Genomic DNA, 27166 nt, shown 5'->3' with positions numbered 1-27166 from the left:
TTCTTGTATACTTTGGCTGGTTTGATGTTTCTCAACCTTTTGGGATTTGAAGAATACCAACTATGTTACCAAATGCAAGTTTGTGTGCCCAAATGCATGGTGAGGTGAGACAATACCGAAACATAGGAGTTTGGAGCAGAGAAAGGTTTATTGTAGGACCAATCAAGGAGACGGGTGCCTCCTGCCCCCCAAACCCTGAACTCCCCGAATGGTTTCAGCAAAGCGTTTTTTTGTTTGTTTGTTTTTTTTTTTTGCGGTACGCGGGCCTCTCACTGTTGTGGCTCTCCCGTTGCGGAGCACAGGCTCTGGTTGCACAGGCTCAGCGGCCACTGCTCACGGGCCCAGCCGCTCCGCGGCATGTGGGATCTTCCCGGACTGGGGCATGAACCCGTGCCCCCTGATTCGGCAGGCGGACTCTTAATCACTGTGTCACCAGGGAAGCCCTCAGCAAAGCAGTTTTAAAGGCCAGGTGAGGGAGGGGGGCCGTAGTGTATGTGATCAGCTCATTGGTTGATATTGAGGTAAAAGGGCGGTTAACTTTAATCAACCCCTAGGCGCCAGTAGGTCTGGGGCTATGTGCTCTTGATCATCAAGTAGTTAATTTCTTCCATTTGGTGGAGGTTTTTAGCATCTGAAAAAACTCAGGAAATATGCATGAGATACTATTTTCTGAGTACTTCAGAGAGGAGCTAAAGCAGAGGATATGGGGGAAGAGCATGACCCGGGAATGCCCCATAGGTTCCTGCTAAGTTACAGTTACTTATTTGAGACCCTAAAATTCTGAGCCGGGTGTCATGGAAAACTATATTATGGACCAGATGAGTTTAATGGCTACTATTTTTAACTTGATACATTGGACATAAAAGAACTGTCACTTCTCTCATAGTTTTGAATGGAACGGATTCTTAATGCTAGCCAATGAAAAAGGTTGAAAATGCACAGACTTCCATTTCTAGGACAGGGTGGTATAAGACTCACTTATTTTTTCTTAAGACTCACTTTTAACTATCCCTTCCCCCATTAAGTACAATGAAATGCCCTAGCAGTTATTCAACTGACGGCAGTAAAAGAACTCTGAAACTTGGAAAGAAGAAGGCAGACTAGCTAGGAACCTCAGCACTTGAGAAATGACAATATGGAGAGTTCACGAGGTTTTCTTTTTACCTTCCATTTACCCCTGGGCTGGCTGTTAGAGAGACCTACTACCCAGAACCACCAAAGGGCATAAAAAACAAAAACAAAAGCCTGCTTTCACTGACCAAAGGACTTGGAAAGGGGAAGCCCAACAGAGACCTAGTTGGGTCCACATCTGGGGCCTGGTGGGCAATCTGATCTGCCCATAGCCCCAGCAGGAGCAGCAAAGGCCCTAGCGATCCCAGCCCTTGCTCCATAGACAGGGCCTTGGCAGATAGTCTGATCTGCCAGCAGCAGCAGACATGGCCATTTCAGCCCCCATGCCACGATCCAGTCCTGTCATCTGGCCTGCTGACAACAGCAGCAAGAGCAAAGGCCAGGCTATACCAGCCTCTTCTCCCCAACTGGCACTAGTGGGCAGTCTGCCCAGGCCCGGTTGCTTCAGAACCCCTCTCCCTCAAGGTTGCCGTGGGGTAGCAACTGGCCCTGGAAAGCGCCTTTTTTTTTCCTGCAGATGGCATCAGCAGGGATTGACTGGGAGCCCCCAACAGCACCAGAAGAATGAAGCAGATCAAAGTAGCATTGTAAGGGCTCAGAAAACTAAACTGTCATTGGAACTAAAGCCCACAAAATTAGTCTAGGACGTATACACTAAACCTAAACAGGGCAACTGCCTGTAAAAATAGATCTGTGATCAAGCATCTCCTAACAACAATGACCAGAATATCCAGGATACAGTTGAAAACCACTCGTCATACCTAAGTACCAGAAAAAACACAATTTGAATGAGAGAAGACATTCAACTGAGGCCAATAGTGAGTTGAATCAGATATTGGAATTATCTCATGATGGTTTTAATTCAGCTATCATAAAATTGCTCTAGGAATTGGTTACACATTTTCTTGAAACAAATGGAAAGATAGAAGATCTCAGCAAAGTAGAACCAGGAGCATTTCCTAATGAATTGGATTTGGAATGTGAAAGAAATAAAGGGATCAAGATTGGCACCATAATTTTTGGCTAAGCAACTGGAAGGAAATATGGAGCTGGCCTTCAAATGTGATAGCAAGAGGGGAGATCAGGAGTTTAGTTTCAAACATGTTTCAGGATACGATGGCCCTTTCTCTTTTTATCCCCCATGCCCAGTATATTGTGTGCCTTATTGGTGAAAAGGAAGTCCTTTTATGAGCTCTGAAAGGTTGATCCATCCTTGGGAAACTGATTAACATTGAGCATTACTAACTTGCGTACTCTTTGTAACATGCAGGGACTTCGGTTCCTTACCTAACTTGAAAAATTCCTTAACTCTTTGGATATTTAATTTTACTGTCTTACACAAACAGTTATATCCACTTATTTTATACTCTTATTTCTTTCCCCCAAAGCAGTTGATTTCCAGGTCATCTACTTTACTTCTTTAGACCTAGAAACTGATTACTACAGTTATAATTCAAAACCTATTTTCTGCTGCCCTGCACTGAGCTGAGTAATAGGGTGTAAATGCTTATTCCCTTTGTATGCTTTGCCTTTTTGTTAACTTGTTTTTTGGTTAAAAGACCAGAGGTTGCATTATTGCCTGCTGAATATGCTTATATTAACATTTGTAAAAAGTAAATTACTTTTGGGGGTATTAATGAATAGACATTTAAATTGCATAGTTAAATGTTTTCCATCCTTTACTAAGCAAACAGTTGAATTACCCTCCTCTTTGTAAGAATTTAAACCACTTATATGCCATGTTTGAGGAAAAGAATATTTATTTCCGAAAAAAAGTTGTTTAAAATCTGAGTGATTCATATTTACATCATAATTTGTATTGTTTGTTATTATAAATATTAAAATTTAGATCGTCATATCTAAAGTGTTGTTCAGGGAACACTAATGATTAATAGGTGCTACATGGATGATGTGGTTAGAGTATGGTAGAGGAGAGAGATGCTTGTTTCCTAACTGCAAGACTTGGCTGCTAATATGTAATGTGAATATGGGGTGGGGGTGGAGGGTAGGTATTGTATATGGTGTTTACCAAACTTACTTGACAGAGAAACTTATATTCTTTAAGGATTTCACAAGACTTCAATTTGGGAAACCCCAATTTAGAGTGTTAGTTACATTTTTGTTTCTATGCTACTATATAAATTTTGCATAATCCTGATGCAACTAAAATGAATAATAGAGAAAGGAGTATTGCCGGCTTTGCAATTTCTTTTACTAACTTTTTTTTTTTTTTTTTTTGTGGTACGCGGGCCTCTCACTGTTGTGGCCTCTCCCGTTGCGGAGCACAGGCTCCAGACGTGCAGGCTCAGCGGCCATGGCTCACGGGCCCAGCCGCTCCGCGGCATGTGGGATCCTCCCGGACCGGGGCACGAACCCGTGTCCCCTGCATCGGCAGGCGGACTCTCAACCACTGCGCCACCAGGGAAGCCCCCTCTCATATACTTTAAATCATCTCTAGTTTACTTAAAATACCTAATACAATGTAAATGCTATGTAAATAGTTGCTGGTGTGCAGCAGATTTAAGTTTTGCTTTTTGGAACTTGCTGGAGGTTTTTTTTTTTTCCACCAAATATTTTCGATCTGCAGTTGTTTGGATCTACAGATGCAGAACCTGTGGATAAAAATGACCACCTGTACGAATTATAAGTAATTAAGTTCATGAACGCTAGGAGAAAAGGTCAGGCGCATGTTTCCAAAAAGTTGTTTCTCTATTAAATATTTTCGTTGGGCCATTTTTTGATATATAGTCCCACATTTAGAAAATAGCAAAATGTGAATGTATAGCTCTTAATTTAAAAGTGAAAATTACACTTTTCTTGTACCAGCCTTGAGAAGAATGGGAGAACTGTGTTCATGTCTGGGGCAGACCCTTCTAAGCATTTGGTCTTCATGGCTGTACTTCTGCAAGATAATATGTTCTAAGAACTTGCACTTCTTTTTTCTTTCTGGGCTTCTTGTAGTCTTTCTGTGGGGGTGTTTCCAGCAATTCCTTGGGGAGGAATTGGGGGATATGTCCATGTTTTCTGGGGTTCGGTCTTCTGTCCTTTTTGGTCTGTATTCTCATTTACATCAATGGCTCCTGTTCGCTCATGCTTCCTAGGGAGTATAGAGATGAGAACTTAGATTTTAGAGTTTGGTATGTCTAGGCTTCAGTCCTGACTTTACCATTCACTAACTGTTTGGCATAGACAACCTGGCTTAGCCTCAGTTTCCTAATCTATAAAATGGGGGCTAACAGTATATTCGCTATTATGATAAATAATGATAAATAAATTATAATAAGTGAGAGAATCTATATAAAGTTCTCAGCAGCATGCTTGGCACATGGTAGTTGATGTTACCTTCATCATCTACATGTTGACCCCTTCCTTGAACTTTATACTCCTATCTAATTGTGCTCTCTATATCTTTGCCTTGGTCCATGGAAATCACTATTTCTGAAATTGGTATTTTCAAAACACAGTCATGTGTCTCCTTTCTTTCTCAGCTTCTTTCTTCTTCTACCAGTTCTTTCTCTTATAGTAGTCACTTTCATTTGGTGGTATCATTATTTACCCTGTAACTTTTGCCAGAAATCTGTACGTCATTCTTTCAACCAACCCCCAACCATCCCCTAGCTAATCCTTCACTACGTCGTCTGGTCAATTTATTTTAAGTCTCTCTCAGTTGCCTCTACTGAGGCATTGGTTTAGGTCTTTATCTTGTTATGCTTAGGCTAATGTAATAACTTTCTGACTGGCCCGCACTCACTCCTCAACCTATCTTCCATTCTTCTGTCACAGTGATCTCTGATGCCCTTCTCCTTTTCCAGCCACTTCTCACCCTCCAGTTTTTCATGCCAGCAATACCAAACAGCTTTTAGTATCCATCGCACGCCATGCTTTGACTTGGCTCCAGGCTGTTGCACATGCTACTACTTATTTCTAGAATTTTCCCTTTATCCTTGTTGGCCTGAAAAAAAGCTCTTTTTCACCTTTCTAAGCCCTCCTAAGTGTCCCTGTCTCAGAGGCCTTCTCTGACCACCTTCCTATCCACAGATAATAAATCTTTGTATTATACTGTTTCAATACTTTGTTCTGTAACATACTGAAATTATGCACATATACCCATAGCAATCTATTAGATTGGGAGTGTCCTGAGGGTAAGAATTGCTTTATTAATCTTTTTTTGTTTGTTCTTTGTATTTTTTGGGTCTTATTTCCATTAGGGAAAATGAGGTAAATTAATGAGATAAAATGTGCAAGTATCAATAGAAGTTTTTTAATGTTACTGCTTCAGTATCTATTTGTGAAAGTTCTTTACATATTGAGCTAAAAAGGCCAAAACATGTACAACCAAGTCAGAGTTCTTACTTTGGGATATGTTTATCTTACAGTCCTTTATGTGTTTTCTTTTTCATTTCCTTCCTCTTATGTCTATGTCCCTTTTCCCCTGTTTCTTATCTGTTACAAAAATATTTTTTTCTCCTCTCTCAGCAACTCTCCTTGATACATGCTCCATCATATACGAACTAACAAAGACCTAGAGTCCATATCCCTCTACCTTGGCTCTAACTAACCCCAGCCCTTCAAACACACCTACACACGCACATATACCAATCAGATTTCCCAGAACTTCTGGATCCGCAGAGACTGCTATGTATGCCCTGAAGTCCTTGCATAAAAGTAGTAAACGGTGAATGTAGCATACGTAGACTCAGACCAGAGGATGATGTGCTATATAAAATCTAAAGCAAGGCCTACTAAATTTGTCACTGAACTGTCAAGGTTTGACAGAAGTACTAATTATGCCAATATAGGTTCCAACTTAGTAAATGCTAGTCTTAACACTATGAATTACTCATCTTTGACAGTTGAGCCAGATTTGTTCTGTTAGCATTTTGGAGATCCATTGCCAACTTTTTCAAATAAGCCTGCCCTTTCTATTTTCAAGGAATGAACTGTACTGAGCTTAATTCCTTTGTCAGGTCTTTAATTGTTAACATTTAGGCAACAGTTCCTGAGACTTTGATTTTAATAATTTCCCACTCTATGTGTGTTTCTTTAGCAGTAGCTATGATTAGGCAGACTTTTTCCTTTGGTTTAGTCACTATACCTAAAGTAACTCAATTTGGTGTGTTTATGAAAGTGTATATGTTGGTGGTGAGAGTGGGTACCAGAAGTATTAAAGAGAAAAAAAGTTTCAGAACAACATTTCTGTTCCCCTTTCACTACCACAAAGAAACAGGAAGACAAGGAAAGGATTTATAGATGGAATGATAAGCTCTTCTTTAGTGGTAATGACTAAACCAACAGTGTTGAAATAAGAGGAAAAGGACCATAGTTATCTCTATTAGGTGTCATTCTTATATACATTTATGTGTCTATAGAGTGTCATTTTCAGTATTATGTTCTTACTGCTAATATTGTCATCATTACTATTATATTTTTGCTTTGTTTTCTTTTTGCCTACCCACCATCTACTTTCCTCAGTTTTTAACATCAGACTGTACAGACAGTAGTAGCAAGATGCAGATTTAGTAAATGAGTGGAAAAATACCTAGAAGTACCATGATTTCTCAAAATTGTATATGTTTATGTAAAATTCTGTGATATAAGTTTTTCAGTGGTTTGTTCATTCCTAGTTTGTTTTTGATATATCATTCACCAAATATTTCATGAGGGCCTAATATATACCGGACACTCATTGAGTTTATCTTCTAATATAAATATTGGGTTGGCCAAAAAGTTTGTTTGGGTTACGGAAAAACCTGAATGAACTTTTTGGCCAGCCAATGCATGTAACATAATATTGCATATATATTACATAAATGCACATACATATGTGTGTATTATGCACACACACAGTCGATGCTCATTATTTGTGGTAGTTATGTTCTAAAAAGTTGCCATGAACACTGAATGAGTAAATACTGAATCATTTCTCCTAGGTGAGATGCGGGGTTAGGTTCCTGTGAGCCTCTGGTCATGTTTTCTTCAACTAATCAATACATAACCTGTTTAAAGACACCTTATTTCATATGTATACTTGATTCATTAACATTGAACTCATGACCAATAGCCCTATAATTTATGCCTGAATGAAGCTTACCCAAAGTGTATTTTCTCCATAAGACATGCCACAGCCTTCTTGAACTTAGAAACACAAGAGAGTACTTCGGCAGTACACTTCGGGGCCATTATAAACAGTGAAATCACCAACAAAAAACACAAAATGCACTAATTAAATGGCAAAAAGGACACTTGCTTACAGTGAGAGCTGAAACAAGAAGGCAGAGCATCACCTTGTTCAACCTCAGCTGGTAACGTGTCAGGTGACTCGAAAGTTTCACTGCTATGCATGTGTCCGTGAATGACTGTGAAAGGGCTGTGAATATTGACTTTGGGTTACAAATAAATTTTAGTAAGTCACTTAACAAATACTTAATCTGCAAATAATGAGTATTTACTGTATGTCAACTATGTTGTATGTATGTATGTTTGTGTGTGTGTGTGTGTGTGTGTGTGTGTGTGTGTGTGTGAATTTGTTTTTGGTCTTCATTTCCCCCACCCTTATCTTCCCTTTGGTTAATTGGTTGTTGTTCTTCACGGTGTCCTACATCTATTGTAGTACATTGTGCAATTCATTATAAATGTGATGAAGCTTCTAGGCCTGTGATATGGACAGGAAGTTCACCTCATTTATTGAAGGTTTCCTCATATACGATGTAAGTTTTTTTCTGTAAACCTCTCACAGGGTGAGAACTTTACATTATAGATGTCACTCCAAAATTTACATGTAACAACTTAATGTATATTAAATTTAGTTCAATTAGATGTAGAATTACAATGAACATAATCGATACTGACTTTATGTTTGAGAATGTAAACATAGTTTTTCTTCATTTATATATATCAAGTCACTTAAAATAATTTGTATTGTACAGATATTTTAAAAATTAAGACCTCTCTCTTCTTTTTTTTTTTTTTTTGGCGGTACGCGGGCCTCTCACTGTTGTGGCCTCTCCCGTTGCGGAGCACAGGCTCCGGACGCACAGGCTCAGCAGCCATGGCTCACGGGCCTAGCCGCTCCGCGGCATGTGGGATCTTCCAGGACCGGGGCACGAACCTGTGTCCCCTGCATCAGCAGGCGGATTCTCAACCACTGCGCCACCAGGGAAGCCCAGGACCTCTTTTGATTAGCAAGATCTTAGGGATGTACCCTCAGCTGTTAAAAATGTTATTTTTACCTGGGAAATATATTTGTGGAGGAGTGCATAAAGTTTATGTGTGTGCACGCGAGTGTGTGTATTTTAAAGAATACTAATGAAGTGAATCCATCATCCAAGTTAAGAATAGAATATTACTAGTACTTTTAAAAGCCACTGTGTGCTCCTTCCCAGTCACAATCTCCTTCTCCCCATAACCACTATCCTGGCTTTTATACTAATGATTCCTTTTGGTTTTCTTTATAGCTTTACCATCTATGTATATATCCCTAAACAGTATATTGTTTATTCATTAAAAACTGAGTAGCAAGCACAAACTTAGCTGTGTAAGGAAAGGGCAATAATACCACTATTGTGTGAAGACTCAGATGAAGAGAAGCTGAACAGAACCTTTTGTTCACAGTCTGGCTTCAGATACCTGAGAGCATATAGGAGCCCTTGCTGGCAAGTCCGTTGGCAAAATCCCAAGTAAATCCCAGAACATGGAGCTCTTCACAGGCAGGACATCCGTGCTATAGTGCAGCGCTGGGTACTGAACATCCAGCAGGAGTGCGGTCAGGGGGCATGCACTGCTCTGCATTTCCTGCTTTTCAGCTCGCCGAGGCTGACTCCCGCTCAGTTATTCCTGAGAACACTGCTGTGGACTGAAATGAGAGTCCTCTGCTGATCGAGGCAGCAGAGAGGAGCAGGAATCTCATCAGCCCCTGGTCAGAAAAAGCAAAACAGAGGAACCTGGCCCCAGATTACGTGGTTCTTCTGTTTTCAAGTTAAAGAGCTGATCAGTGGCATTGGGAATCTTTGATGGCTCTCTAGTTAACCTCTGCTCAATGCTTAGCTGGCAGCCTGAGATCTCACTCTCTTGTATTCTTGCATTGAATCTCCTGTTTGCTGTCCCTTGGCGTCCTTTTTTACTAGTATACTCTCTTGTTCTAGCAAACACATCCTACAATAATTTCTTCAGGAAGTATGCATTGCAAGTAATGTATTGAGCTTTTTCATGTCTGAAAATGTTTTTTTATTATTGATTTTTCTGACTCAATGTAGACTTTAAAGGTTAGAAATATTTTTCCTTCATGATTCTGAAGGTGTCGCTCTAATGTCTCATTGCTTCTAGTGTTGCCATTGAGAGATCAGAAGCCATTGCAGTGCCTGATCCATTGTGTGTGAACTATATCATCCTCCCCTCCTTGAGCACCCTTACCCCTACTGCTGGAAATCTGAACGTTTTGTAGCCCATAGGGTTCTTAAATTTCACAGTGGCATGTGTGGACATGTGTCTTATCTATTTTGCTGAGTACTTCATGGGTGCTTTTCTTTAAAATTTTTATTTTATATTGGGATATAGTTGATTAACAATGTTGTGTTAGTTTCAGGTGTACAGCAAAGTGATTCAGTTATAAATATACATGTATCTATTCTTTTTCAAATTCTTTTCCCATGTAGGTTGTTACAGAATATTGAGCAGAGTTCCCTATGCTATAGAGTAGGTCCTTGTTGGTTACCTATTATAAACACAGCACTGTTTACATGTAAATCCCAAACTCCCAGTCTATCCCTACCCCCACTTCCCCCCGGTAACCATAAGTTCGTTCTCTATGTCTGTGAGTCCATTTCTGTTTTATAAATAAGTTCATTTGTATATATATTTTTAGATTCCGCATATAAGCAATATCATATGATATTTGTCTTTGTCTGACTTACTTCACTTAGTATGATAATCTCCAGGTCCATCCATGTTGCTGCAAATGGCATTATTTCATTCTTTTTTATGGCTGAGTAGTATTCCATCATATAAATATACCACATCTTCTTTATCCATTCATCTGTTGATGGATATTTAGGTTGCTTCCATGTCTTGGCTATTGTAAACAGTGCTGCAGTGAACACTGGGGTGCATGTATCCTTTCGAACCATGGTTTTCTCTGAGTATATGCCTGGGAGTGGGATTGCTGGATCATATGGTAGCTCTAATTTTAGTTTCTTAAGGAACCTCCATACTGTTCTCCATAGTGGCTGTACCAGTTTAGATTCCCACCAACAGTGCAAGAGGGTTCCCTTTTTTCCACACCCTCTCCAGAATTTATTGTTTGTAGATTTTTTAATGATGACCATTCGGCCTGGTGTGAGGTGATACCTCATTGTAGTTTTGATTTGCATTTCTCTAATAATTAGCAATGTTCAGCATCTTTTCATGTGCCTCTTGGCCATCTGTATGTCTTCTTTGGAGAAATGCCTATTTAGGTCTTTTGCCCATGTTTTGATTGGGTTGTTTGTTTTTTTAATATTGAGCCGCAATAGCTGTTCGTAAATTTTGGAGACTAATCCTTTGTTGGTTGCATTGTTTGCAAATATTTTCTCCCATTCTGTGGGCTGTCTTTTCGTTTTGTTTATGGTTTCCTTTTCTGTGCAAAAGCTTTTGAGTTTAATTAGGTCCCATTTGTTTATTTTTGTTTTTATTTCCATTACTCTAGGACACTTCAGAAAAGATGTTGCTGTGATTTATGCCAGAGTGTTCTGCCTCTGTTTTCCTCGAAGAGTTTTATAGCATCTGGTCTTACATTTAGGCCTTTAATCCATTTTGAGTTTACTTTTGTGTATGGTGTTAAAGAATGATCTAATTTCATTTTTTTACATGTGGCTGTCCAGTTTTCCCAGCATCATTTATTGAAGAAACAGTCTTTCCTCCATTGTATAGTCTTGCTTCCTTTGTTGTAGATTAATTGACCATATGTACGTGGATTTATTTCTGGGCTTTCTATCCTGTTCCATTAATCTATATTTCTGTTTTTGTGCCAGTGCCATACTGTTTTGATGACTGTAGCTTTGTAGTATAGTCTGAAGTCAGGGAGCCTGATTCCTCCAGCTCTGCTTTTTGTCTGGTTTTCTTATCAATGCATTGATAGGAATTACATTGAATCTGTACATTGCCTTGGATAGTATAGTCATTTTGACAATATTGATTCTTCCAATCCACGAATGTGGTATATCTCTCCATCTGTTTGTGTCGTCTTTGATTTCTTTCATCACTGTCTTATAGTTCTCAGAGTACAGTTCTTTTGTCTCCTTAGGTAGGTTTATTCCTAAGTATTTTATTCTTTTTGATGCGATGGTAAATGGGATTGTTTTCTTAATTTCTCTTTCTGATCTTTCATTGTTAGTGTATAGGAATGCAAGGGATTTCTGTGTATTAATTTTGTATCCTGCAAGTTTACCAGATTCGCTGATACGCTGTAGTAGTTTCCTGGTAGCGTCTTTAGGATTTTCTATGTATAGTGTCATGTCATCTGCAAACAGTGACAATTTTACTTCTTCTTTTCCAATTTGGATTCCTTTTATTTCATTGTCTTCTCTAGATTTCCGTAGCTAGGACTTCCAAAACTGTGTTGAATAGAAGTGGCAAGAGTGGACATCCTTGTCTTGTTCCTGGTCTTAGAGGAAATGCTTTCAGCTTTTTATCGTTGAGTATGATGTTAGCTGTAGGTTAGTCATACACAGTCTTTATTATGTTGAGGTATGTTCCCTCTATGCCCACTTTCTGGAGAGTTTTTATTGTAAATGGGTGCTGAATTTTGTCAAATGCTTTTTCTGCATCTGTTGAGATGATAATGTGGTTTTTATTCTTCAATTTGTTGATGTGGTGTATCCCACTGTTTGATTTGTGGATATTGAAAAATTCTTGTATCCCTCGGATAAATCCCACTTTATCATGGTGTATGATCCTTTTAACGTATTGTTGGATTTGGACTGCTAATATTTTGTTGAGGATTTTTGCATCTATGTTCATCAGTGATATTGGCCTGTAATTTTCTTTTTGTGTGTTATTTTTGTCTGGTTTTGGTATCAGGGTGATGGTGACCTCATAGAATGAGTTTGGGAGTATTCCTTCCTTTTTCAATTTTTTGGAATAGTTTCAGAGGGATAGGTGTTAACTCTATCCCTCTATCAAATGTTTGATAGAATTCACCTGTGAATTCATCTGGTCCCGGACTTTTGTTTGTTAGGAGTTTTTAAATCATGGTTTCAACTTCATTACTGGTGATTGGTCTGTTCATATTTTCTGTTTCTTCCTGGTTCAGTCTTGTGAGACTGTACCTTTCTAAGAATTTGTCCATTTCTTACAGGTTGTCCATTTTATTGGCATACAGTTGCTTGTAGTAGTCTCATGATCTTTTGTATTTCTGTGGTGTCAGTTGTAACTTCTCCTTTTTCATTTCTAATCTTATTGATTTGAGTCCTCTCCTTTTTTTTTTTTTGATGAGTCTGGCTAAAGGTTTATCAATTTTGTTTATCTTTTCAAAGAACCAACTTTTAGTTTCATTGACCTTTGCTGTTGTTTTCTTTGTCTCTATTTCATTTATTTCTGCTCTGATCTTTATGATTTCTTTCCTTCTACTAACTTTAGGTTTTACTTGTTCTTCTTTCTCTAGTTGCTTTAGGTGTAAGGTTAGGTTGTTTATTTGAGATTTTTCTTGTTTCCTGAGGTAAGATTGTATTGCTATAAAGTTCCCTCTTAGGACTGCTTTTGCTGCATCCCATAGGTTTTGGATCGTTGTGCTTTCATTTTCATTTGTCTCTAGGTATTTTTTGATTTCCTCTTTGATTTGTTCAGTGATCCATGGTTGTTTAGTAGCATATTGTTTAGCCTCCACTTGTTTGTGTTTTTTATAGTTTTGTTCTTATAGTTTATTTCTAATCTCATAGTGTTGTGATTGGAAAGGATGCTTCATATGGTTTCAGTTTTCTTAAATTTACTGGGGCTCGCCTTGTGGCCCAGCATGTGGTCAGTCCTGGGGAGTGTTCCCTGTGCACTTGAGAAGAATGTGTATTCTGCTGCTTTTGGATGGAATGCTCTATAAATATCAATTAAGTTCATCTGGTCTACTGTTTCATTTAAGGTCTGTGTTTCCTTATTGATCTTCTGTCTGGATGATCTGTCCATTGATGAAAGTGGGGTGTTAAAGTCCCCCACTATTATTGTGTTACTGTCAATTTCTCCCTTTATGGCTGTTAGTATTTGCTTTGTATATTGGGGTGCTCCTCTGTTGGCTGCATATATATTTACAATTTTTATATCTTCTTCTTGGATTGATTCCTTGATCATTATGTAGTGTCCTTGTTTGTCTCTTGTAATAGTCTTTATTTTAAAGTCGATTTTGTCTGATATGAGTAGTGTTATTCCAGGTTTCTTGTGATTTCTATTTGTATGGAATACCTTTTTCCATCCCCTTACTTTCAGTCTGTATGTGTCCCTAGATCTGAAGTAGGTCTCTTGTAGACAGCATATATATGGGTTTTGTTTTTGTATCCATTCAGCCAGTCTGTGTCGTTTGGTTGGAGCATTTAATCCATTTACCTTTAAGGTACTTATTGATATGTATGTTCCTATTGCCATTTTCTTAATTGTTTTTGTAGGTCTTTTTTCTTCCCTTCCTCATTTGTTCTCTTGTCTTGTGATTTGATGACTAACATTAGTTTTGTGTTTGGATTCGTTTTTCTTTTTTCTGTGTGTCTATTGTAGATTTTTGGTTTGCAGTTACCATGAGTTTTGATATAGCAGTCTGTATATACACAAGATTGTTTTAAGTTGCTAGTCTTTTAATTTCAAATGCATTTCCAATATCCTGCATTTGTGTTCTCCTCTTCTTACAGTTGCTGGGTTTTATATCATATTTGTATGTAGATGATTTCCTACCTTTACTTTATGTTTGCCTTTACTGGGGAACTTTTCCATTTGTAATTTTCTTGTTTCTAGTAGTGGCCTTTTCTTTTCTGCTTGGAGAAGTTCCTTTAGCAATTTTTCCAAAGCTGGTTTGGTGGTGCTGAATTCTCTAAAGTTTTTGATGTATACATATAGCTGATTCACGTTGTTATACAGCAGAAACTAATACAACATTGTAAAGCAATTATACTCCAATAAAGATGTGAAAAAAAAATCTGAGAGATTTGCTGGGTGAAGTATTCTTGGTTGTAAGTTCTTCCCTTTTATCATTTTAAATATATGGTGTTGCTCCCTTCTGGCTTGCAGAGTTTATGCTGAGAAATCAGGTGATGACCTTACAGGAGTTCTCTTGTATGTTATTTTTTGCTTTTCCCCTTGGTGGCTCCTTTTAATTTGGACAATTTAGGATTTAAGGTCTGGGAAATGTTCTTGGATTGAGTTCCTCCCCTCCATTTTCTTTGTTCTTTTGGTTCTACTTTCTGGGAAATTTCCTCAACTTTATCTGCCAGGCCTTCTATTGAGTTTTAAATTTCTTCATATATTTAGTTTTCAAGAGCCCTCATTTTGTCTTCTGAAAGTTCTGGTTTTGTTTCATAGTTATAGTATCTTTCCAAGGACATTAATGGTAGTTGGAAGTTTTTTTCTTGTTTAGTATGTTTCCTCTAAGTTGCTCTTTCTGTTTCGATCTCTGTCTTCCAAATTAGACTCTTCTCCAGATGTTTTGGGAGGTTGGTTATCTACTTATGATTAGGAATAGAGCAGTGGTTCTTGAGGGACATTTGACAACGTTTAGAGACATTTTTGCTTGGCAAAACTGGCTGAGGGGGTGCTACTGTCATCTCCAGGTAGAGGCTGGAGACGCTGTTAGGCGCCCTACAATGCACAGGACTTCCTTGCACAACAAAGAACTATTCAGCCCAAAATGCCAACAATGCCGAGCTTGGAAAGCTGATTGAAAACTCTGAACTTGTGGAAGAACTTGTTGACTTTGAATTTCAAGGAAGGTGATCTGGTTGAGTGGTTTGAACAATAAAACGTCATTATTTTTAGTCTTTCCTTCTGGGCTGGTCACATATTCAATAGAAAATCTTACCTTTCCTGCCTGAAGGGTAAAGATCTAGCTTCTAACATTCCCCTCTGTTAATGGGAAATGGGGATGGGCTGTCTACATTCAGTTTGTGTGTGATCACATAAACCCCTTGCTTTTCATGTAGTATCCACTTCTTCAACTGCCTTCTGTCCCCAGTTCTAAGACCCTGTGTTTTACCCTCTCCAGATAATGGACCTCTGTGAGGATGAGGCAGAGTAGTTACCTGGTGGCATGGAGTAGAGGAGGAGGATCTAAGACTCTTAACTGCTTCTCTAATAGATTTCACTCAAACCTTGTTAGTTTAGCCCCACCCTCTCTTTCTCAGAGTTATCTGGTGCTGCCAGTTCAGTTGCTTCCTGAGAATTTTGTAGTGTAAATGAGTTTGGTTCTGAACTTTTCTTATTTTCTCCTTGCAATTTGGCGTTTCTATGAATGCTAAGCCAGTTACCATTACTCCATCTGCTTTCTTGCTTTCAAAATTTGATTATTAATTACTGTTGTATTCTCTCATTCTCCCAGTCCTTTAAGACATTTTCTTTAGCCCCTTTTCTCTCATTTTAATGGGTTCAGGGAGAAAAGTTAATTTAGATGCATTTGCTAAATCTATCCTATTATCCTGGAGACCAACATATTATACTGTATTCTAGCATAATTTTGTTCAATTCTAGTCACTTTTGACATGCAGTTGTCCCTCGGTATTTGCAGGGGATTGGTTATAGGATCCCCGCCAATACCAAAATCCATGGATGCTCAAGTTCCTTATATAAAATAGCATATTATTTGCATATAACCCACACATATGCCCCATATACTTCAAATCATCTCTAGATTACTTACAATACCTAATACATTGTAAATGCTTTGCAGATAGTTACCAGTGCAAATTCAAGTTTTGCTTTTTGGAACTTTCTAGAATTTTTTTTCATACATTTTCAATCCATGGTTGGCTGAATCAACAGATGTGGAACCTGCAGATACAGAGGGCCAACTGTATTTACTTTTGGTATCATAATGGTTCAATTCCTAGACATGACCTTTCTTCACATTAATGAAAGCTAGAGGAGATTATCGTGTGTCTGCATAGAGACACAGCTACATTCTTTTCAAAACCTTAGGGAAGTAATAGCAAATATTCAATTGTAACATATTCTAGTTTAATTGACCTTTTACTTTAAAACTTAGTATTCTGAAAGCAGCCAACTGCCTTGAGTAGAACCTTGTGCCACAATCCCAATCAATATTCAGTATTCTTAAAGAATTGGATAAAGAATATAGATTTTATCAAATCTGAAATGCCATCAATTATCTTATCATTCCAGTTTGATTAATACCCTGGCCAGAATTAGTGGAAATATGAGAAAGATAGTAGTTTATAATGATGACTTACAACTACCTCTGTCAGTATTCCCCCCACCCCCCATAATTATTCAAGAATCGACTGTACTATAGACTAAAAATTTAAGGATGAAATTTTAAGATTCAAAAAGAGTTTAGGCCAGACTGAAACCTAGGCCTCCTGAATTTTTGCTGTTCCTTAAACTGTCATTCAAGTATAACTAATAAGTGTAATACAGAAGTTTTAACATACATTTTATTACACTCTCCTCCCCATTTTAAGATGGGAAAACAAGCCAGATTTTCTTATATCCTGTGTCTTTTTAGCGTTTTGATGAAATAAATATAATCAAGTCCTGCTAAAATTATAGACACTATATACTCATTCAAATTTTTTTCAGTTTCCACTGAGTTTCCAGTTGATGGATTAAATCCCAAAAAAAGTTAAAAGATTTTTCAGTGTCTTTTTAGTGTACTAAATGGTTCACCTTTTCTAACCCCCTGGATGTCACTGAGAGACAGATCTTTGAAACTCTTTACTCGTGACCTATCTTCATGTCATCAACAGTTCAGAGATAAACTCATTTTCTTTGCCTCACATTATAAAAGTAGCCTAAAGAACCAAGGATTTGGTTCCTTTTTTTCATTCACAGACTTAAACACGTTTTTGGTGTTTTTTTTTTTTGTATCAGTATTCCCTTTTTTCTTGATTCTTCCTAGCTTTCTTCATTCTACTATTACTAAAAGGGTTGGGGGAAAAGCTATGTTTTCTTCCTCACCTTTGTTCAAACAGGAAGAACTAAAGAATTGACTCTTGACCAAAAATGATCCCACATACAGATCTTGGAAAGTATCCAAAAGGTGTAGTGAATTGAAGCATACTACACAAATGTATATATAAATAGAGTCCCAAGGGTTTAATGTGTGTACAAAAACCAATTACGCTAAACATTTCCTGAAATTACTTGCTATTGTCAGGATAAGTAATCACAAGTAAGACATCCAGATTGAGAATGAAAACATTTGTGGGAGTCCTGACTCACATTGTTATATGTCTTCTCACAGAGAAAAGTCTTTGAACAGTTTTGAGTGATTATCAAAAAGGTCCTTTTCCTATAGAGTTCTGAAAGGTACACTATTACCATTTCTTTTCCTTCCAGTTTAGCTTTGTTAGGTTGCTTGAAGAGAGAGACTTGAAACTGTAGTGTAACTGATGTCCTGATGATTGATAGTGGGATGAAATCAACTGATTCATATGATCTCAGAGAAATGTTTAAGTCTAGGTTAGATTATATTCGTTTGCCTGTCCTCTGAAAGAATAAAGACAAACTTACACTTTAAGGCAAAAGTATCATAAGTGTCCTACTGTAAATGAAGAACTTTTCTCTGTCTTCTGATTGACCACATGCATCCAGGTGTACTGTTTCTACCTGTAAAAACCAATGAGAGTGTTTTGTTTCCTGAGGAGGGGGGAAATCCATACGTGTATACACGTACATGTGTGTGTATTTAATAACTTAAACCATACTAGCCTTCAAATAAAATACTACAGTATATTGCGATTGCATTCTACATTAATCAATAGTTGATTCAAGCATGTTGGATTATCTTTAGTTCAGATACTTATTTGATAACTATTAATCACAAGGAACAGAGTGTGTGTGTTTTTAATGCCTGGGACCAGGCATTGTTATTTTATCAGTCATTACAGTTGATTCAACTGTATGGTCAATATTGAGAGCCACCAATTTCAATTGAGGAGAGGACTGGGTAAGAAAGTGACTGGACCACTGGTTTTGCTAGTAGAAATTACTTCCTTTCCTATGGCAGTTGAGAGTAATGCTAATTTGAAGTTTGGGGAGGATGAAGGATTTCCCTGTGACTTCACGTGAGACTGTAGAGGTTGTTGGAAACTAAATCATGTAGGGCTTTCTCTTTGTGAAGTGTCTATTTAAGTCTTCTGCGCAGATTTCCTTGTAGTATATTTTCTTATTTAAGGATTAGTTATGTATTTTGGTTCTTGACTAAATACGTGTTGCAAATACCTTCTCTCTGGGATTTTAAGCAGAAACATAATATCAGATTTTCATCTTTAAAACATCACTTCCAGAATGAATGGGAGAAACAAGTTTTCAGTGGTCCTAGTAGAAACTGGTAGTGGTTTAGACTACGGAATGAGTCATGCAGAGAAGTGGACAGGATTAAGAGATATTTGAAATAAACTCAGTAGGACTTGTTAGTGAAGATTAGATAAGTGATGGCTAAGATGAGAGAATGATTTAAGTTTCTGGTTCAAAAGGTAAAAGTTGTATACACTACCACTGTGAACTATTATTTTGTTTAAGATGCTGATACTATGTAGAGAAAATTACAGAGATTATTTGCCTTGAATATAAGAACGCTATCTCAGATTTTTAAAAGTGATTTTGAAAGTAAATTTGTTTCTTATTTTTCTGGGTTATCAACTTCAAATAAATAATTACCTCATGAATTATAGAAAAATGTGTTCAAAACTATATTAAATTCTATTTTGAAAGCTATGGCTATAGTAGACAATGAAATATGAATAAACTGTTGAAGAGAAATAGAAACTTAAAATCAACAAATTAAACTTGGATTTTTTTTTTTTAGGGGTCCCTTCAGTGTTGTACGACGATGCATCAACAGAGAAACTGGGCAACAATTTGCTGTAAAAATTGTTGATGTAGCCAAGTTCACATCAAGTCCAGGGTTAAGTACAGAAGGTAAGAGATGGATTTCAAGTAAGTTATTTGATGTCTGGCTTTATTTCATTTCCAATCCATCTATCAACTTAACCTTCATCTGGGGGTGGGGAAGCAGAGGGTGTAATGCAGTGGGAAGTGGGTGGAGACAGTTTAAATTCCATTCTAGTTTGTCAGATTTCTAGAACATAGTATTTGAAAGATAGCTAGATTTGATTTAACAGTGTTATGAAGTCATCTAGGATTGCTATTGGCCTATGTTTTTTGAATAGAAAGGAAGTAAAATCTGAAAATATATTTTTTAGGATCTAACTTGTAGTCCTATAGTATAGAACATGGGATGGGAAGGGTGAGAAGGGAAATAATGGCACAAATATAATCATTGCAGATTCAAAAGAAACTAAGATGAGTTCCCTTCAAGTCCATAACTTACTACCCTTAGGATTGTGATCTAATAGAACTAAAAGACTAATATATCACATATTGCTTAAGTCACTTATGGTGTATATGTGTAAATGAAAGATCAGTACTGCTAGGACTTGCAGGACTCAAAATTTTGTTTCAAGACATTGATATGGCTAATCATATTTATGTATAAATATTTATAAACAGTACAGAAGCATTTTAAAAGTTTTTTTGTTTGTTTTTTGCTGTTTTAAGCCATAGTTCCATGTAGCCATGATTCACATATGGTCGCACTTCAGATGGCACAATTATTATTTTAACGTTTCTAATTAGCCTGTCTTCTGTCTTCAGACTTTTTCACAGTCCAGTAAAAGACATATCCTTCTTAAGTCCTTTCCTTCTTAATCCCAAGAGCAATGCAGTTAATAGTTTAAATTGGAAAAGCTAAGGCAGAGTAGCCTATTTATATTTTATCCAGTTATCTTACTTTAAGAAGTAGAAGCCCAGATACTGTGAGTTCCAAGTTAATCTATTCCTGCAGATCCTTTTTCAGGATCATTACTTTTAAATACTTTTTTGAAACCTTCTAAATTATTATTATCCATATACTGAATGTAGAAGATTCATAGAAGTTGTTACAAAGAATCAATAACTGATTTTTTTTTAGTGCTTTAATCTTTCAATTCTTAAGGTAAGATTTAGGGATTTTATATCTTACGGTTTCATATTTTGGAATTGGCTATTATTACTTTTGAATACAAATTATTTTATAAATTTAGCAGAATTTAAAATTCACTTCTAATCAGGTTTCACCACTATATTATGTTTGCTAAAACTTTTTAACTGCATTTAAGTTTAATATACTGTATTTGATTTTCTGTACCTCAGTTGTCAACTAATTTTAACAAAAAGCTTTCTGAGTACTTAGGTAATTTTGTATAAACCTAGTTCATTAAACATATAGATGTGTTGAATCTTTATTTCTCTTAAATGTTTTGATACTGTTGATGAATTTAGTAAGATTTCAGTTTAAAATCACAAGTCTAAATCAATTACTCAGTATACCTATATTATGTTGATTTTGTTTATCAGTATACCTAATTCTGAATCTACAGACTAAAGACATTTTTTATGGAGACAGTTAATTACTTTCTCAGTTATCTGAGGTTCTTTCTTTTTTTAAAAAAAAAGAAATTTATTTATTTATGGCTGAGTTGGGTCTTTGTTGCTGCGCGTGGACTTTCTCTAGTTGTGGCTACTAGAGTGGGGGCTACTCTTCGTTGCGGTGCGTGGACTTCTCATTGTGTTGGCTTCTCTTGTTGTGGAGCATGGGTTCTAGGCATGCGGGCTTCAGTAGTTGTGGCGCACAGGCATAGTTGCTCTGCGGCATGTGGGATCTTGCCGGACCAGGGCTCGAGCCCGTGTCCCCTGCATTGGCAGGAGGATTCTTAACCATTGCACCATCAGAGAAGCCCTTGGCTGAGGTTCTTTATTGACAGATTTCTTCAGCAAGGAATCTCTGTAGCTATAGACCCAGACTGCCAGGCTGGATCTCATTTATTGTCACGTAGCCAGGGAGTCAAACACCAAACTTAAAAAGATGGGGTTGGTGTACCATCCATGTCTCTGAGGTTAAGTCTTCTGAAGTTCACTCATTTGTCGCTCTGGCATTGCTTTGAGTATGTAAATGTCTTCAAGTCCTATTCTGAAGACAAGGCTAGGGCATTTCATTAATCTTATATGGTAGGGTCACAACCTATAGATATTAAATGATATCCAGTTGAATTCTGCATATTACTCATGACTTTATCTGGTTTTGATAAGGGTTTGATGTTATTCAAATGAAAATGTGCAATTGTTCCTTTATATTTATGGCACCAAAATGTAGTTTTCCCATCTTCTTTAGCACAATGATACTCGCAGTGGTTAAGAAACAGAATAAAAATTTCATCTCCACCCTACCACAACTATTTTTCCTTTTGAAGAAAAACTTGCAGTGGAGTTCCTATACACACTATTGCTTATTTTCACACTAGCTTACTTTAACTTGCACACATTTTATTATAAGATATATAATAAATAATGTTATTTTATATTATAAAACCTCTTTGAACAGTATCCTCCATCCCCAACTTCTTTCAACATTTTCCCAAAACATTTGCCCTTCCAGTGCATGTACAAATGGTTAGTGTCCAAAAATGACCTTATTCATGGCTAAGGGTAGGAGATGTCGTATTAAGAAGAAACATATTTTGAAGTGAAATTTGAAGTACAATAAAAAGGAATCTATAAGTTTAAACAGAAGTACCTAGAAATATCTATATTTACCATTATATTCTCTTCTTTTTTTAAAATTAATTTATTTGGTTGCGCTGGGTCTTAGTTGCGGCAGGTGGGCTCCTTAGTTGTGGCTTGAGGGCTTCTTAGTTGCAGCTCACTGTCTTCTTGGTTGCAGCACATGGGCTCCTTAGTTGTGGCACACGGGCTCCTTAGTTGCAGCATGGGGGCTCCTTTGTTGTGACATGTGAACTCTTAGTTGCAGCATGCATGTGGGATCTAGTTCCCTGACCAGCAGTCGAACCTGGGCCCCCTGCATTGGGAGCACAGAGTTTTAATCACTGTACCACCAGGGAATTCCCTATATTCTCTTCTAATTAAGCCTGTCTCTCAAGCAACAGATAATTTAAAATCTATTTTATTCTTTATGTTTTCTTTTTTATTTTATTTTTGTCATTTTGATTTATTTAATGTTTGTCATTGCGTCAGTATTTTTTCTTGTTAGTACATTTGTATTCAAATACATTATTGAATAAAATAGGTTTCGTGAAGTGTCATCTGGGAAACTAAAGTATGCTATTTATTTGGATAGGTCATTATGATACAAAGACAAGTAAAAAGAGCACCTATTTTTAAAAAATTTTTATTAGAGTATAGGTGATTTACACTGCTGCATTAGTTTCTGCAAAAAGCAAAGTGTATCAGTTATACCTATACATATTTTAGATTCTTTTCCCATATAGGTCATTACAGAGTATTGAGAAGAGTTCCCTGTGCTATACAGTAGGTCCTTATTAGTTATCTATTTTAAGAGCACCTATTCTTTTTTTTTTCGGTACGCGGGCCTCTCACTGCTGTGGCCTCTCCCGTCGCGGAGCACAGGCTCCGGATGCGCAGGCCCAGTGGCCGTGGCTCACGGGCCCAGCCGCTCCGCGGCATGTGGGATCCTCCCAGACCGGGGCGCGAACCCACGTCCCCTGCATCGGCAGGCGGACTCTCAACCACTGCGCCACCAGGGAAGCCCAAGAGCACCTATTCTTAAGAAACTTGCAGTTTAATAGTCCCAACCATTGTTTCTAATATTATTTTTATAAGAAAAAATATGTAATAAATTCTAAATATATAATTTAAAAATTAGCTTTTGAAATGAAAAATGTATAGTAGTTAAAGACCACTTATATATGTTTTAATATTTTACATTGTCATTGATTGCTCTATTGAAGGTCAGACGTTGTAATTATTTGAATATCTGTTCTCTGTTTTCTCATCAAAATCATATTTTTTTGTTCAATAGCGGTTCTTATAGGCTACAGAGTATCCAAGAAACCCTTAAATTGTAAGCAGAATTATGTATATATGTTCATTTTCCAGAAAAAGAGTCTACAGTTTTTATTAGATTCCTAAAAAGGCATATTATTCCTAAATGGTTAAGAATTTATCCTTTCACATATATGAAAAAGTGAAGTTGACTCTTATGAATGTGACGTGAATAAGAAGTTTCTATTAAATGAAAGCTAGGTGAATTTCTGTTAGGATTGGAGGATATTTTCATCCTTAAATACACAGCCTCCATTAATGAAATTCCTTGATTATTATCTTAAAACCTTTAATTAATGGACATTTTATCTCTTACTCTGCTGAGCCACTAATTTAAAGTTGACTTTTTCGTTTTAAAAATAAGTATCAAAATTAATTCAAGCAAATTGTTAATAGGGAAATTTAAGGAATGTAAGACGTACAGAATTGGAAACTGAATTGACAGGAGTTCTGATATCTTGAAAGGACTCAATTCTTTATGGCTTAATTTAAAAAGTTCAAAAATGGTGGTTTTTATTTTAGAATATTAAGTTGTCTTCTAGAAAGAATATAGATTGGGTTCCAGTTTGCATAGTCTCCAAGAATATCTCATTCAAAAAATCCCAGATAGCAGATGTTAGCAAAATTGGAGGAGTAAGGGCCTTTGATAATGCTCATCTCTATAAAAACAAAGGGGAAACTGGCAAACGTTGTCAAAATCAGCTTTTTCAAAACCCTGGAACAACACATACACAGAGCTTCTGAGCAAGGACTAAGCTAACCAAGCAGAGATAGTGGCCACATACAACAAAGGATACAGACTTTCCAGAATTAGTTCCGAAAAGTCAGTAAACAAATGAACGGGGAACAATGATAACAAGAATAAGAACAAGAACAAGAACAACAACAAAAACCCAGCAACGGTAACAACAAACCCTGGAGGAGGGGAGATTCTTATTTACAGAGTTGGCACATTACTTAAAACATGTAGTTTTCAACAAAAAATTATGAGTAATGCAAAGAAACGAAGTATGGCTCATTAACAGGTGAAAAAGCAAGCATATCAAGATATACATAACTGAAGTCTCAGAAAGAGAGAAGAGAAAGGGAAAGAAGGAATATCTGAAGAAATAATGGCCCCACATTTCCCGAATCTTATGAAAAACATAAACCAACACATCCAAGACGCTCAACAAATTCTAAGTACGATAAACTCAAAGATACATCATAATCTAACTGTCAAAAGCAACAGTGAGAGTATCTTGAAAAGAGCAAGAGAGAAGCAATTCATCATGTACAAGGTATCCTCAATAAGATTAACAGTGATTTCTCATCAGAAACCATCATGTCCAGGAAACATGAAATACCATATTCAAAATGATGAAAGAAAAAGATTGTCTACCAAGAATTCTATATCTGGCAAAACCATACCTCAAAAATGAAGGATACATTAAGACATTTCCAGATAAACAAAACTGAGAAAATTCATCACTAGCAAACCTGCCCTACAAGAAATAGTAAATGTAGTTCTTAAGGCTAAAAAGAAAACACTAGATAGTAACTAAAACCGTGAGAAGTAAAAGAGCACAGTAAAGGTAACTACATATGTAAATATAAAAGGCAGTATAATTTTTTTTTTTTTTCTGTACGTGGGCCTCTCACTGTTGTGGCCTCTCCCGTTGCGGAGCACAGGCTCTGGACGCACGGGCCCAGCTGCTCCGCGGCATGTGGGATCTTCCTGGACCCGGGCACGAACCCGTGTCCCCTGCATTGGCAGGTGGACTCTCAACCACTGCGCCACCAGGGAAGCCCTAAATATTTTTTGATTATAACTTTTTCCCTCCTGATTTAATCGAGAACTGCATGAAGTAATAATTATAAATCTATGTTGATGGACATAAATGAATAAAGGTGTAATTGGAATGAAAATAAGAGCACAAAGGAGGGAATGGAACTGTATAGGATGAAAGTGTCTGTATACTATTGAAATTAAGTTTATATTAATCTGAGCCATATTGTTACAAGTTAAGATCTTAATTTTTATACTCAAGTGAGGAAATAAGAAAATAACCCCCAAAATATAATTTAAAAGTTACAAAGGGATTAAAGGGGTACACTAGAAAATATCTATTTAATGCAAAAAAGTCAATAATGGAGAAACACAAAAACAAAAAAGACATATAGAAAACAAATAGCAAAATTATAAACATAAATTTTACAGTAAGTCCCATACATATGAACGAGTTCCATTCCGAGAGCATGTTCTTAAGTCCAATTTGTTCGTAAGTCCAACAAAGTTAGCCTAGGTACCCAACTAACACAGTAGACTATATAGTAGTGTACTAAGTTATGTGATTGGGCATGCGAATGTATGTTTGCATCTTTGAAAGCTCACAACTTTTTCTTTTTTTTTCCTTAGGATTTAAATTTCATTTTATTTATCTTTCTTACAAATTTATTGAGATAAAATTAATGTACAGCACTGTACACGTTTAAGGTGCATAGCATGATTTGATTTACATACATCATGAAATGGTTATCACAGTAAGTTTAGTGAACATCCATCATCTAATATAGATACAAAATTACAGAAATAGAAAAAAATTATTTTTCAAGGTTTAAATTTTAAATAATGAGTTTAAATATAGAGAATGTGTACATGGTACAGTATTAGCTTTTCACACTTTAAATTTGGTGAAAATAAGATGAATATTTTTTGTGAATGCCTACCTTGTTAGTTATTTTGTTTATTTGTCAAATAAATCGATTACTTAATGTAAAATCTGAGTTCTTTTTTTCATTTTTTAAGCTTTTTATTTTATATTGGAGTATAGCCAATTAAAAATGTTGTCACAGTTTCAGGTGCACAGCAAAGTGACTCAGCCATAAATATACATGTATCCATTCTCCCCCAAACTCCCCTCCCATCCACGCTGCCACATAACATTAAGCAGAGTTTCCTGTGCTATACAGTAGGTTCTTGGTTATCCATTTTAAATATAGCAGTGTGTACATGTTGATCGCAAGCTCCCTAACTATCCCTTCCCCCCATCGTCCCCTGTGGTACCCATAAGTTCGTTTTGTAAGTCTGTGAGTCTGTTTCTGGTTTGTTTTTTGTTTTTTTTGTTTTTTTTTTTTTGCGGTACGCGGGCCTCTAACTGTTGTGGCCTCTCCCATCGCGGAGCACAGGCTCTGGACGCGCAGGCCCAGCGGCCATGGCTCACGGGCCCAGGCCCTCCGTGGCATGTGGGATCCTCCCAGACCGGGGCACGAACCCGTGTCCCCTGCATCGGCAGGTGGACTCTCAATCACTGCGCCACCAGGGAAGCCCCTGTTTCTGTTTTGTAAATAAGTTCATTTGTATCATTTCTTTTTAGATTCCGCATAAAAGGGTTATCATATGATATTTATCTTTGTCTGACTTACTTCACTCAGTATGACAATCTCTAGGTCCATCCATGTTGCTGCAAATGGCATTATTTCATTCTTTTTAATGGCTGAGGATTATTACATTGTATATATGTACATCTTCTTTATCCATTCCTCTGTTGATGGACATTTAAGTTGCTTCCATGTCTTGGCTATTGTAAACAGTGCTGCAGTGAACATTGGGGTGCATGTATCTTTTCGAACCATGTTTTTTTTCTGGATATATGCTCAAGAGTGGGATTGCTGGGTCATATAGTAGCTCTGTTTTTAGTTTTTTAAGTCACCTCCATACTGTTCTCCATAATGGGTATACCACCTTACATTCCTACCAACAGTGTAGGAGGGTTCCCTTTTCTCCACACTCTCTCCAGCATTTATTGTTTATGGATTTTTTAATGGTAACAATTTTGACTGGTGTGAGGTGATATCTCATTATAGTTTTGATTGGCATTTCTCTAATGATTAGCGATGTTGAACATCTTTTCATGTATTTGTTGGTCATCAGTATGTGTTCTTTGGAGAAATGTCTATTTAGGTCTTCTGCCCATTCTTT

At 37.0% G+C, this 27166-nt stretch overlaps 1 protein-coding gene across 5 annotated transcripts in view; it reads left to right on the top strand.

The window, feature by feature from the left end:
- Window positions 1-27166, top strand: part of CASK (calcium/calmodulin dependent serine protein kinase) — a 385576-nt gene that overhangs the window by 54908 nt on the left and 303502 nt on the right. For all 5 annotated transcript variants that reach the window (XM_082681940.1, XM_082681938.1, XM_082681939.1 and 2 more), the window contains exon 2: window positions 19115-19227. In XM_082681940.1, coding sequence (XP_082538066.1) covers window positions 19115-19227 — 113 coding nt within the window. The remainder of the gene's footprint in view (window positions 1-19114; window positions 19228-27166) is intronic.

Source organism: Grampus griseus (genome assembly GCF_964374135.1).
Source record: "Grampus griseus genome assembly, chromosome: X".
Taxonomy (NCBI): Eukaryota; Metazoa; Chordata; class Mammalia; order Artiodactyla; family Delphinidae; genus Grampus; species Grampus griseus.
The sequence above is the reverse complement of the archived record's forward strand: the minus strand, read 5'-3'. Positions and strand labels throughout refer to the sequence as shown.